The sequence below is a fragment of the Arachis ipaensis genome, chromosome B01, assembly GCF_000816755.2.
Source record: "Arachis ipaensis cultivar K30076 chromosome B01, Araip1.1, whole genome shotgun sequence".
Taxonomy (NCBI): Eukaryota; Viridiplantae; Streptophyta; class Magnoliopsida; order Fabales; family Fabaceae; genus Arachis; species Arachis ipaensis.
In genome coordinates, this window is record NC_029785.2 from 133,210,690 (window position 1) to 133,225,392 (window position 14,703).

The 14,703-nt window shown below is 30.0% G+C and overlaps 1 protein-coding gene across 5 annotated transcripts in view; it reads left to right on the top strand.

Moving 5' to 3' along the window:
• LOC107639948 overlaps positions 1-11,749 on the top strand; it is an 81,141-nt gene extending 69,392 nt beyond the window's left edge. The window contains exons 6-11 of one of the 5 annotated variants that reach the window (XM_021105616.1): positions 1,600-1,825; positions 1,903-2,014; positions 2,247-2,527; positions 2,632-2,957; positions 3,239-3,348; positions 10,353-11,749. In XM_021105616.1, the coding sequence (XP_020961275.1) occupies positions 1,600-1,707 (108 nt within the window). In that variant the 3' untranslated portion in view covers positions 1,708-1,825; positions 1,903-2,014; positions 2,247-2,527; ... (1 more) ...; positions 3,239-3,348; positions 10,353-11,749. Of the gene's footprint in view, positions 1-1,599; positions 1,826-1,902; positions 2,015-2,246; positions 2,528-2,631; positions 2,958-3,238; positions 3,349-4,578; positions 5,012-5,436; positions 5,766-10,352 lie in introns of those variants that run through there. The other 4 variants (XM_021105624.1, XM_021105622.1, XM_021105620.1 and 1 more) reach the window with 4 other exon arrangements.

A 14,703-nucleotide genomic window follows, 5' to 3' on the forward strand; every position in this document is an offset into this window, starting at 1 on the left:
ACAGACAAAATTATTCAAACCTTAAAAAATTAAATAAAATTTTTAAACTATCCTTCTTTTCACCACTATTACCATCATTTCTCCCTTTTCTCTCTCTCTCTCTCAATATTCTTGGTTACTCAAATTCCAAACTCTACCATCACTCTCTTCTCCAACTATCACCATCACTGCCATCGCCATCCCTACCCTTCCTTCCTCCTTCTTCTTCTTCTTTCACTTCTTCGCCATATGCTGAAAGATTCTCTTTGTATACAAAAAAAAAAGCACAATAAACTACATAAAAAAATTCAAACACACCCTTACTCTGAAAACAATACAACAAATTCGAAAATTTTCTTTTTTTTTCCCACAAAAAAAAGATGCTTTCTCCCACCTGTCTAAATCACTAATGTTACGTTCATCTAATACTAATTTGATTTAGATAAATCTATGAAGATGATAACACAATAATGAAAAGAGGGATCTTTATTTACTTGAGGAGGAGAAGATCGGAGAGAGTGCGTGGGAGCTTGATGCGGCCAAATTCGGAGGCGGTGAGGTAGATGCAGAAAAGGCCAGTGGTTAAGAAGAAGAATACGGCGAGGACCATGGCGAATTCGCAGCTGTTGAGAGGGAACTTCTCCGATTTGGACTTTTTGGCGGCGGGGGAGTCGTCCTCGCCATTGTTTTCGAGGTCCTGACGAGCAATCTACTGGTATCTACCGTCATGACGCTCTGCGGCATCTTTAGATCTAGGATTTCTTTGGGTTAGATGATTATGCTGGTGATGGTGGTGCTGGTGTTGTTGAGTTGCTACCGACACCGATGAGAGAGTGTGTGGCGAAGAGGTTAAGGTGGCGGTTGAGGAGGAGGGTAAGGCGGTGATACTGAGCCGCGATGTGATCAATGTTAGGATTGGAGTCGCTAAGAACGTTGAGATAAAGAAGGGGGAGATGATGGTTATAGTGGTGGAGAGAATGGTATCAGGAATTTTATTTAATTTTCGAGGGTTTAAATAATTTTGTCTACAAAAATTTATTTTGTATGAATACAAATGATAATTTCTGTTTTCTATAAATAGATACGACGGTATTTTCAACTTTTGTAGATAAAAATGATAGTTTATTCTTAAAAGAATTATAAATTTAAAATTGATTAAAACTTATTTTTTACCTTTTTTTTTAATTTTTTGAACATACAAATACAAATACCAACACTAAGTATTTCAAAGATAGGAAATAATAGTTGAATATTCAAAATTAACAACAAGTATAACATTGATTGGGATCTTATCACAATGATCGTGGCATGAACCCTAAATCCTCCACATGTTTGAGTGCTGTTTTTTTTTTTTTTTTTTTTGGATCTGTCAGCTCAGTTGATGTGGCTTTAATTCCTTATATTGAGGATCCTAGAAATCTTTTAGATCCTCTGCACGCAGCGACAAATGATAAATGTAATGGAAATAGTAGGAAGAAAATCTTTGTTAGGCTTCTCTTGAGTGTTGATCGTAGGGAGACAACAGAAGCAACTATGGAAACTGTAAGATTAGTAATTTCAGCATCCTTAAGTTTGATGCTTGCTACTTAATACCTTCAACACTCCATTTCTGTGTTGCAGGTCAAACTGGCACTGGAAATGAGGCATTTGGGGGTGGTTGGAATTGACCTATCTGGGAATCCAAAGGTTGGCGAATGGTATGTCAATCTATCAAGGACTCTAGCATAGTAATTCGTAATGATGCTTTAGATCAAAGTCTCCCGTTATCTTTTTTTGGAAAAGATACTTGCCAGCATTGAAATTCGCCAGAGAACAAGGTCTTTTTGTAACCCTTCATTGTGGAGAGGTGCGCCAATCTTTTATTGTACCTGTTACCTGTGGTGATTACCTGACTGGTCTGTTTTGCTTGTTTCGTGCTTTTAGGTTCCTAATTCAAAGGAGATACAAGATATGCTCGATTTTGTTCCCCATAATCGGACATGCTTGTTTCTTTGAGGAGGAACACTGGAGAAAGTTGAAGTCTACTAACATTCCGGTTAGACTTTGCAAGTTCACTAGTCACATTTGTGATAAAATAAGAAAGTGAAAAGTGTTATGATAATCAATCAATTAAAAATATAGTGCATGGCAATATGGCATATTCATCTAATCCATCACATTTGAACATTTGATAGTTTCTAAATTCGAACCATTTTTGCATAATATTGTCAATACTTATATAAAGAGCTTGGCTACATATAATTTATTGCTTCCTTTACATTTTTCAGGTTGAAATTTATTTGCTTGCTCACGTCCATTGCTGCAACACAGGCAAGCAGCTTTGAATAGCGTGAAAGGCTCACTTGGAGATTAACTAGCATTTAGATCCGTCGTGATTCCCCCTCCATTCTATGTAATTTAATGAATTAATAACAAAAGACTGAAAAAATTGGCAAAACATAGGCCAAATATCTATCTATTAATATATAATAAGAATATAGTTGTGATATTTGCTCGACAAGTGGAGTGTTCTGTGTTTGACACGTGGAGCTGTGTATGATTGACAAGTGTATGTTACTATGTTTTTAATGTGGGCACTTTGCCGTTCTCAATCCAAAGAAGTAACTGGGCGGGATTTGATTCAAATTCAAATTGAAAATGATTTTGTTTCAGGACTTTCAAGAAGAGAATATGAGAGAGAGAGTTGCCAGTTCTGATAGGGGGAGTAGTTGGCACCAGACTTCCTCTTTTGATGTCGGCAGAGAAGAGAAGAAGAAAAGGTCGGTGAAGAAATAAAGCACGACGGAAGAAGGAGAAGTGGGTGGCGATGACAACGACGGTCACAGAGAAGGATGCTAGATCGACAGAGAAAAGAAGAGGAATGAGGCGGCGACGGCGGTGATGGAGGTTACTGACGCTGTTGGATCCCTAGAACTGCATCTACCGCAGAACGCCGTCGCAGCCGTTCCTTCGCCAGGGGATGCTGCGAATGAAGGATGGTTAGTTCTCTCTTTATTTTGTTGTTTGATTTCGTTATAACCAGAGAAGAATCCTTTATAATCCATTCTTCGGTGAACGACAGCTTCAAGTTCTAAAATTTTGGTTAATCAGCAATAAAATATTTTTTTTTTTTTGCTTTCAAATGATTGCATGTACATTTTGGTTAATCTATAATAATCCGTTTCCTTTTTGTTGTTGGATAGCTAACCGTGTTTGTCTTCTATTAACCATATTGCTGATTTTTTTTTTCTGTTTTCGTATCTTATGTCATTTCTTAAAGAACATCTGAGGTGGTGATTGACCTGCAATTGCAAGTAAAATTTTTAGTCTCTATAATTCTTTGTTGTGGTCTCTGATGGAGTCTTTGATTATGCCAACAATGTCCTCCAGGTAATACTATCCTTTAAAATTTCCTTTTGTTGCCATTTGCATTTATGTTGATATTAGAGGAATGAAAAGATTGCTGCCTAGGATGGTGGATATTGATTCTATATAATGAAATTGACATTAAATTTCTACATTTTATGCCTCATTTGACATGATTGATAACATTTTTATCCGGTTCAATAATATATTTAATGTTATATAGACCTTTTCAATTTTACCGGTACTTCCATCCTCATCATCATAGAGTTCATGAGGAAGTTCAATAATATTTATTTGGATTTGATGCCTGTAATCAGCAACCCTTAATCTATAACACATAGAGAAAAAAGAATAAACATTTGTGTGTTATATCCATTTCATTTTAATTAATTGGATCCAACACTAAAATATATTTATGTGTTCTGAATTTGCACCCACCATCTCATTGTTAGGGATTCTTTCATTTGGTTTGTCAATCCTCTCATACTAACACTTCACATATGCCAATATAAATTTTCTCGAAAGATGTTTCGAGTTCTTAGTTTATCAGCTAGAATTGATTTCAGTAAAAAAATCTGCTTTTGGAAATTCTACAAGAGATAATTTTGAAGCAATGAAGATCATCAAGTAATGCAAAATAACTTCTTTGTTCTTTTTGTTTGGGTATATACTAATGCAAATTACAATGTTAAAGTATTTGATTATCATATCTTGAAGGTTTATGGGATTTTTGTAAAAATTTTAATGAATATGGAGCATTTTGTTTTTTATCTGAAACTTAATCATGTGATACTTTGATGAGATGGTTTAAAACAAGCCAAACCATGGAGCAGTTTCTTGGACTATTAGGAGTCCAACAGCAATAGTAGAAAGTTGGAGATGCTACTGCTCTTGAAGTTAGAGTTGCTTCTCTTGAAAATGCTACCCCTCTTGAAGTTGGGTGTTTTTTCTATAATTTAAAGAAATTTAGTAAAAGCTATTTATAACAACAATGGTTTTTCTTAGAGGCTATAGTTTTTTTCTTTCCTAAACATAAAATGTTGTTCAAAGGTGTATGCATATCTTAAGTTCAGGAGTTGTTTCATAAAATGCTGGAGTAAAACAGCATCACACTTAAAATAAGCAGTCATTGTTGTCTGTTGACATCTTATGTAATTTAGTAGCTTTGACTTTTATAGATTTTTTTGTTACTACAAATTTTAATTTGCTTTTGGTTTTGCTAAGTAATTTGAAAACTTGATTTCTTTTTTTAAGGAACAACTTCTCCGACAAAGCTCAAGATGTGAAATCTGCTGCAACGTGCTCCGGCTGAAGTTGCACCTGCCAAAGCGGTATGAATGATTCATCTGCCTTAATCGCTATTTTTTTACCCTTTTTTTGTTTAAATTGGATATTTTTTCTCTTCTTTAATTTGTTCAGTTTAATTCTTGGATGGCACTCTTTAAAATTTAACTAAGTTTATATGTATTTAAATAATTTTGATCTTCCTTTTCCTTCCATAACTAACTTCTGTATATTTGTTTCTGAGTTTTCTTTAAAAATGAGTTTCATACCATATATGAATATTGAAAACTCAAGGGCACATAGATAATGCAAACGGTTAAAGTCATGTATTACATGCAGTATTTTGTGAATATGCAGCAATAATACTAATAATAGTTGGTAAATTATCTGCTTTAATTTTCTTTTTCTTCTGCTATACATGCATGATGAATGTAGTTTTCCATTTTTTATTTTGTACTGTGATTTCTATTAACTCAGTATACACCACTGTTGCAGTTTTATGTTATGGTTTGTTGGCAGTTTTTTAATCATTGAACCATGCTCTTGACTATTTTCTATAAGTCTGTAACTATAACAACTTGAAAATTATATAGATTATAGATTTTCTATTTTGTAAAATAAAAAATTTTATAGTTAACTAATTTAAAAATAGGCCACTACATGTAAAACAAACATTTTTTTACTTTTTACTTTTACTAATTGATTGTTAGCATTTTATTAGAGAAGAGATCATGAACTTGAATTCTACAGTGATTCCATTAGCCTGTGTACTAAAGAGTTTAATCGTATCTTTTTTATGTGCCCTTAATGTTATGAAATTGGATGTAGATCCTCGATTGCGGTTTAATAGAAGAAGGCAGAGATAATAGGAGATGTATTCATCCTAATTTTGTATTATTGCTGAAAGTTTTCAATTGCTCTCTCTTGCCTTTTGTGTTGTTCTTCCCTCCCCCTCTGATTTGAACAACTGTGTTTTCAATTTTAAAGATTTTATTATCAGCTTAGATGATATTGCTTGAGTTGTTCACCGTTCAATTTGTCCCATTGATCTTTAGAGGTGATGTAGTTATTGTGCTACTAATAATTGAAATTTTAATTATTATAATCGACAGAGTATGGAAATGACTATGAGATTAGCAAATATATAATTATTTGTTGCACATTAAAGATACAAATTTGTTGTCTTAACATAGATGTCGACATAGATAAAAGAACTTCTTAATCTAAGGTTTACTCACTGCATTATTATTCAACTTTGTTGGCCAATTATAAATAATTTTACTTCATTAAAACTGTCATTGCAGTGTTTTTTAGCGAGCACAGAAACCAAGTTCATGGTATATAATTATATCACTGGCTTTGTTGCATATTTGGTTCTTCTTAAACTATGTTTTGTTAGTATTATTGTTATTGTTTGTGTTGAAGCTTGATATGATTTGTTTTATGTTCCTGGTGGGTTAAGTAGGAGATTACAAAGAGACATATTATATTTGTCATGTAGTTAGATGCAAATTATAGCCTTTTTTACAAAGGATTTATGTATAATGTTAGTGTTTATCAGTATAAAAAGAAAAAGTCTTCACATGTTGGGAGAATGTAGAGAAATGGGGAAAGAATTTATCAGTTTAATTACTCATGTTGCAAATAAAGCAAATTTTTTTTTTAATTGAAATGATTGGGTGTGTTCTTAGTCCAATATAAATTATCTATCACCAACAACCATAGTTTCACCAATTTCGTTCATAGATTCTAATTTTTAGTATTCTTAAATCTTTGAACTAAATTTGAAATTAAGATATTTCAAGGAATTAAAATATGAGGGAACCAAAAGCATGAGAGAAATGAGTATTATTAATTTACATGTGATGACTGAAGATAAAGTATGATCATCTATCTATATGTATTTTTTTTCTTTTTATTATCAACTACTATCCTTAAATATCAAGAAAAATAAAGGATATTTGATTGAAATGTGCTTCATTTCGAATTTCACTATTTAAATGTCCTCATGCCAACTTAACATTCCTTATTATATATAGTTTATAATGATTTGAATTAGTCCATGATCTAACTATTTACCTTTTTTTTGTGATGTGATGTAATTGTCTTTTCTTAAATACTTATATTGGGATTCGCTAAAAATGGTGATGAAAGAAATTAAAGAAATGGCTGCTAAACTTTAATTTTAGTGTGACTATTGAATTTTGATTTTTTAGATACGAAGTGCCATGTTTAGAGGCTTATATATGATGCCGCCTTTAGGTTCTGATTGCTTTTGCTTGACCCTGTTGACTTAGAAATGATACTTGAAGTCCATCAAATATAATAGTTAAATTCAACACTGTCCTTTAACTATACCATATATCTTTTCGTTCTATCTTTGCTTTAGTAGTTTGAAAAGTTTTCTTTTAAATCTTACTGTTTTTTATGAGATTATCAACCAATGCTCTGAAGGTAAGTGAAAATGATGTGACAATGACCTTGGAATTTGATAATATGGCTGATTGATTCATGACTCATTTTATATAGGGACAAGATTTAGAACATATTTGTTTGAATTTCAAAAAGTGATATTGGATAGTTTTTAACTCAAGTTATTATGCATTTATGTTCACTTTCAAGCTGTACGATTTACAATGTGAATATCAGAAGTAAATCCTTCTCTTACTGAGGAAGTTTAATCGTATCTTTTTTATGTGCCCTTAATGTTATGAAATTGGATGTAGATCCTCGATTGCGGTTTAATAGAAGAAGGCAGAGATAATAGGAGATGTATTCATCCTAATTTTGTATTATTGCTGAAAGTTTTCAATTGCTCTCTCTTGCCTTTTGTGTTGTTCTTCCCTCCCCCTCTGATTTGAACAACTGTGTTTTCAATTTTAAAGATTTTATTATCAGCTTAGATGATATTGCTTGAGTTGTTCACCGTTCAATTTGTCCCATTGATCTTTAGAGGTGATGTAGTTATTGTGCTACTAATAATTGAAATTTTAATTATTATAATCGACAGAGTATGGAAATGACTATGAGATTAGCAAATATATAATTATTTGTTGCACATTAAAGATACAAATTTGTTGTCTTAACATAGATGTCGACATAGATAAAAGAACTTCTTAATCTAAGGTTTAGTCACTGCATTATTATTCAACTTTGTTGGCCAATTATAAATAATTTTACTTCATTAAAACTGTCATTGCAGTGTTTTTTAGCGAGCACAGAAACCAAGTTCATGGTATATAATTATATCACTGGCTTTGTTGCATGTTTGGTATGTTTGGTTAAACTATGTTTTGTTAGTATTATTGTTATTGTTTGTGTTGAAGCTTGATATGATTTGTTTTATGTTCCTGGTGGGTTAAGTAGGAGATTACAAAGAGACATATTATATTTGTCATGTAGTTAGATGCAAATTATAGCCTTTTTTACAAAGGATTTATGTATAATGTTAGTGTTTATCAGTATAAAAAGAAAAAGTCTTCACATGTTGGGAGAATGTAGAGAAATGGGGAAAGAATTTATCAGTTTAATTACTCATGTTGCAAATAAAGCAATTTTTTTTTTAATTGAAATGATTGGGTGTGTTCTTAGTCCAATATAAATTATCTATCACCAACAACCATAGTTTCACCAATTTTGTTCATAGATTCTAATTTTTAGTATTCTTAAATCTTTGAACTAAATTTGAAATTAAGATATTTCAAGGAATTACAATATGAGGGAACCAAAAGCATGAGAGAAATGAGTATTATTAATTTACATGTGATGACTGAAGATAAAGTATGATCATCTATCTATATGTATTTTTTTTCTTTTTATTATCAACTACTATCCTTAAATATCAAGAAAAATAAAGGATATTTGATTGAAATGTGCTTCATTTCGAATTTCACTATTTAAATGTCCTCATGCCAACTTAACATTCCTTATTATATATAGTTTATAATGATTTGAATTAGTCCATGATCTAACTATTTACCTTTTTTTTGTGATGTGATGTAATTGTCTTTTCTTAAATACTTATATTGGGATTCGCTAAAAATGGTGATGAAAGAAATTAAAGAAATGGCTGCTAAACTTTAATTTTAGTGTGACTATTGAATTTTGATTTTTTAGATACGAAGTGCCATGTTTAGAGGCTTATATATGATGCCGCCTTTAGGTTCTGATTGCTTTTGCTTGACCCTGTTGACTTAGAAATGATACTTGAAGTCCATCAAATATAATAGTTAAATTCAACACTGTCCTTTAACTATACCATATATCTTTTCGTTCTATCTTTGCTTTAGTAGTTTGAAAAGTTTTCTTTTAAATCTTACTGTTTTTTATGAGATTATCAACCAATGCTCTGAAGGTAAGTGAAAATGATGTGACAATGACCTTGGAATTTGATAATATGGCTGATTGATTCATGACTCATTTTATATAGGGACAAGATTTAGAACATATTTGTTTGAATTTCAAAAAGTGATATTGGATAGTTTTTAACTCAAGTTATTATGCATTTATGTTCACTTTCAAGCTGTACGATTTACAATGTGAATATCAGAAGTAAATCCTTCTCTTACTGAGGAGGCACTACAGGAACTCACGAACAAGATAACTAATCTAGGAATTAAACAAGAAGATTTGAAGTTGAAAGTAAAGCGCAGTATAAAATAATAGAAAATGATGTTTTTCAAGCAAATTATTCGTTCTAGGAGATGGATTATGCAAACATGAATGTTATTGTTGGAAACAAGAGAACTTAAGTGATAAATTGGGGATTATGTAAAAATCTAAACGTGGTCAAGTTAGTATTACACAAAATATTTTAACATTTAAAAATATTTTGCTTTTACTATATGTTTCTTTTTTTATAGTACTTGCTTGAGCTTGTGAGAAATGTAATATCACCATTTTTAGCATAAATTCAGTATTTTAGTTGATGAAAATTTCAAAAAATAATTAGATTTGGTTTGTCAATCCTCTCATACTAACACTTCACATATGCCAATATAAATTTTCTCGAAAGATGTTTCGAGTTCTTAGTTTATCAGCTAGAATTGATTTCAGTAAAAAAGATCTGCTTTTGGAAATTCTACAAGAGATAATTTTGAAGCAATGAAGATCATCAAGTAATGCAAAATAAATTCTTTGTTCTTTTTGTTTGGGTATATACTAATGCAAATTACAATGTTAAAGTATTTGATTATCATATCTTGAAGGTTTATGGGATTTTTGTAAAAATTTTAATGAATATGGAGCATTTTGTTTTTTATCTGAAACTTAATCATGTGATACTTTGATGAGATGGTTTAAAACAAACCAAACCATGGAGCAGTTTCTTGGACTGTTAGGAGTCCAACAGCAATAGCAGAAAGTTGGAGATGCTACTGCTCTTGAAGTTAGAGTTGCTTCTCTTGAAAATGCTACCCCTCTTGAAGTTGGGTGTTTTTTCTATAATTTAAAGAAATTTAGTAAAAGCTATTTATAACAACAATGGTTTTTCTTAGAGGCTATAGTTTTTTTCTTTCCTAAACATAAAATGTTGTTCAAAGGTGTATGCATATCTTAAGTTCAGGAGTTGTTTCATAAAATGCTGGAGTAAAACAGCATCACACTTAAAATAAGCAGTCATTGTTGTCTGTTGACATCTTATGTAATTTAGTAGCTTTGACTTTTATAGATTTTTTTGTTACTACAAATTTTGATTTGCTTTTGGTTTTGCTAAGTAATTTGAAAACTTGATTTCTTTTTTTAAGGAACAACTTCTCCGACAAAGCTCAAGGTGTGAAATCTGCTGCAACGTGCTCCGGCTGAAGTTGCACCTGCCAAAGCGGTATGAATGATTCATCTGCCTTAATCGCTATTTTTTTACCCTTTTTTTGTTTAAATTGGATTTTTTTTCTCTTCTTTAATTTGTTCAGTTTAATTCTTGGATGGCACTCTTTAAAATTTAACTAAGTTTATATGTATTTAAATAATTTTGATCTTCCTTTTCCTTCCATAACTAACTTCTGTATATTTTTTTCTGAGTTTTCTTTAAAAATGAGTTTCATACCATATATAAATATTGAAAACTCAAGGGCACATAGATAATGCAAACGGTTAAAGTCATGTATTACATGCAGTATTTTGTGAATATGCAGCAATAATACTAATAATAGTTGGTAAATTATCTGCTTTAATTTTCTTTTTCTTCTGCTATACATGCATGATGAATGTAGTTTTCCATTTTTTATTTTGTACTGTGATTTCTATTAACTCAGTATACACCACTGTTGCAGTTTTATGTTATGGTTTGTTGGCAGTTTTTTAATCATTGAACCATGCTCTTGACTATTTTCTATAAGTCTGTAACTATAACAACTTGAAAATTATATAGATTTTCTTTCCCCTATTTTGTAAAATAAAAAATTTTATAGTTAACTAATTTAAAAATAGGCCACTACATGTAAAACAAACATTTTTTTACTTTTTTAGTTAACTAATTGATTGTTAGCATTTTATTAGAGAAGAGATCATGAACTTGAATTCTACAGTGATTCCATTAGCCTGTGTACTAAAGAGTTTAATCGTATCTTTTTTATGTGCCCTTAATGTTATGAAATTGGATGTAGATCCTCGATTGCGGTTTAATAGAAGAAGGCAGAGATAATAGGAGATGTATTCATCCTAATTTTGTATTATTGCTGAAAGTTTTCAATTGCTCTCTCTTGCCTTTTGTGTTGTTCTTCCCTCCCCCTCTGATTTGAACAACTGTGTTTTCAATTTTAAAGATTTTATTATCAGCTTAGATGATATTGCTTGAGTTGTTCACCGTTCAATTTGTCCCATTGATCTTTAGAGGTGATGTAGTTATTGTGCTACTAATAATTGAAATTTTAATTATTATAATCGACAGAGTATGGAAATGACTATGAGATTAGCAAATATATAATTATTTGTTGCACATTAAAGATACAAATTTGTTGTCTTAACATAGATGTCGACATAGATAAAAGAACTTCTTAATCTAAGGTTTAGTCACTGCATTATTATTCAACTTTGTTGGCCAATTATAAATAATTTTACTTCATTAAAACTGTCATTGCAGTGTTTTTTAGCGAGCACAGAAACCAAGTTCATGGTATATAATTATATCACTGGCTTTGTTGCATGTTTGGTTCTTCTTCTTAAACTATGTTTTGTTAGTATTATTGTAATTGTTCGTGTTGAAGCTTGATATGATTTGTTTTATGTTCCTGGTGGGTTAAGTAGGAGATTACAAAGAGACATATTATATTTGTCATGTAGTTAGATGCAAATTATAGCCTTTTTTACAAAGGATTTATGTATAATGTTAGTGTTTATCAGTATAAAAAGAAAAAGTCTTCACATGTTGGGAGAATGTAGAGAAATGGGGAAAGAATTTATCAGTTTAATTACTCATGTTGCAAATAAAGCAATTTTTTTTTTAATTGAAATGATTGGGTGTGTTCTTAGTCCAATATAAATTATCTATCACCAACAACCATAGTTTCACCAATTTTGTTCATAGATTCTAATTTTTAGTATTCTTAAATCTTTGAACTAAATTTGAAATTAAGATATTTCAAGGAATTACAATATGAGGGAACCAAAAGCATGAGAGAAATGAGTATTATTAATTTACATGTGATGACTGAAGATAAAGTATGATCATCTATCTATATGTATCTTTTTTTCTTTTTATTATCAATTACTATCTTTAAAGATCAAGAAAAATGAAGGATATTTGATTGAAAAGTGCTTCATTTCGAATTTCACTATTTAAATGTCCTCATGCCAACTTAACATTCCTTATTATATATAGTTTATAATGATTTGAATTAGTCCATGATCTAACTATTTACCTTTTTTTTGTGATGTGATGTAATTGTCTTTTCTTAAATACTTATATTGGGATTCGCTAAAAATGGTGATGAAAGAAATTAAAGAAATGGCTGCTAAACTTTAATTTTAGTGTGACTATTGAATTTTGATTTTTTAGATACGAAGTGCCATGTTTAGAGGCTTATATATGATGCCGCCTTTAGGTTCTGATTGCTTTTGCTTGACCCTGTTGACTTAGAAATGATACTTGAAGTCCATCAAATATAATAGTTAAATTCAACACTGTCCTTTAACTATACCATATATCTTTTCGTTCTATCTTTGCTTTAGTAGTTTGAAAAGTTTTCTTTTAAATCTTACTGTTTTTTATGAGATTATCAACCAATGCTCTGAAGGTAAGTGAAAATGATGTGACAATGACCTTGGAATTTGATAATATGGCTGATTGATTCATGACTCATTTTATATAGGGACAAGATTTAGAACATATTTGTTTGAATTTCAAAAAGTGATATTAGATAGTTTTTAACTCAAGTTATTATGCATTTATGTTCACTTTCAAGCTGCACGATTTACAATGTGAATATCAGAAGTAAATTCTTCTCTTACTGAGGAGGCACTACAGGAACTCACGAACAAGATAACTAATCTAGGAATTAAACAAGAAGATTTGAAGTTGAAAGTAAAGCGCAGTATAAAATAATAGAAAATGATGTTTTTCAAGCAAATTATTCGTTCTAGGAGATGGATTATGCAAACATGAATGTTATTGTTGGAAACAAGAGAACTTAAGTGATAAATTGGGGATTATGTAAAAATCTAAACGTGGTCAAGTTAGTATTACACAAAATATTTTAACATTTAAAAATATTTTGCTTTTACTATATGTTTCTTTTTTTATAGTACTTGCTTGAGCTTGTGAGAAATGTAATATCACCATTTTAGCATAAATTCAGTATTTTAGTTGATGAAAATTTCAAAAAATAATTAGCATTGCAAAAAGCTGTGAAAGGAGTTGCAATAACTTTTAAGTTTATTGCATACTAAATTTAATTTAGAAATGGAGTTGAAGCAACTAAATAAAACATTTTAATATGATTAGTTTAGTATAGCTTAAACATAATTTAATATTTCTAATGCATATGTATTTATTATTTTGTGTAGTCATGCCATAGTAGAAAATTGTTATAGAGAAATTCTCACAAAAGTTGTGTGCATGTGGGAACATAATAACTTTTAAATTTATCGCATACTAAATTTAATTTAGAAATGGAGTTGAAGCAACTAAATAAAATATTTTAATATGATTAATTTGGTATAGCTTAAACATAATTCAATATTTCTAAAGCATATGTATTTAGTATTTTGTGTAGTCATGCCATAGTAAAAAGTTGTCATAGAGGAATTGTCACAAAAGTTGTGTGCATGTGGAAACATAATAACAACTTTATTAGCATATATATATAAACAAATTTGTAGGTCTATATAGGATGAAGAAACAAATTTTATAATAGAAAAAAAAAGGTTTGGTTTAAAACATAAATTGATAAACATAATTTTTCTGCGTTTTATCTGATTCAAAGTGTAGTTAGAATTAAAAAAAAAAAATAACTATTACATCAGTATGGTAATTATAAGATAAAGAAAAAAAATTAATACATGCATAAACTTTCATATCCATATATTATGTATTCAATTTTGTTATGGGGTTAGTTATTTTTTTGAAAAGGGAGAATTTTTTTGTGTCTATTTAAGAAGATGTGGTTACTTTTGAGAACAAAGATGGTTGAAGAAGTAAACATTTTTTTATTTTTTTGTTAAAAATTAAATACAGAATGCAACAGTATATTCCTTAACTTTCAAACTGATATTGAATATGTATATAAAAATTTATTTATGTTTTTGATATGAAAGAAAATGATCCAAAACATATAAATAAGATAACATAGTTGATATATATACATTAGATCATAAATATATAGGTTTAATTACTCTATTAGTATCTATAGTTTTGTAAAATTTTCAATTAGGTTTTTATATTTTTTTTTCTTTTAATTTGGTCCCTGCACTAATTTTTTTTCAATTAGGTCTCTTTTGATAGTAATTGGTTTAATTGTATAGGGATCTAACTAAAAAAAATTAGTGCAGGAATCAAAATAAAAAAAAAGTATAAGGATCTAATTAAAAAAAATTTTGGTGCAAGGACTTAATTAAAAAGAAAAAAAAGTATAAAGACCTAATTAAAAATTTTGCAAAACT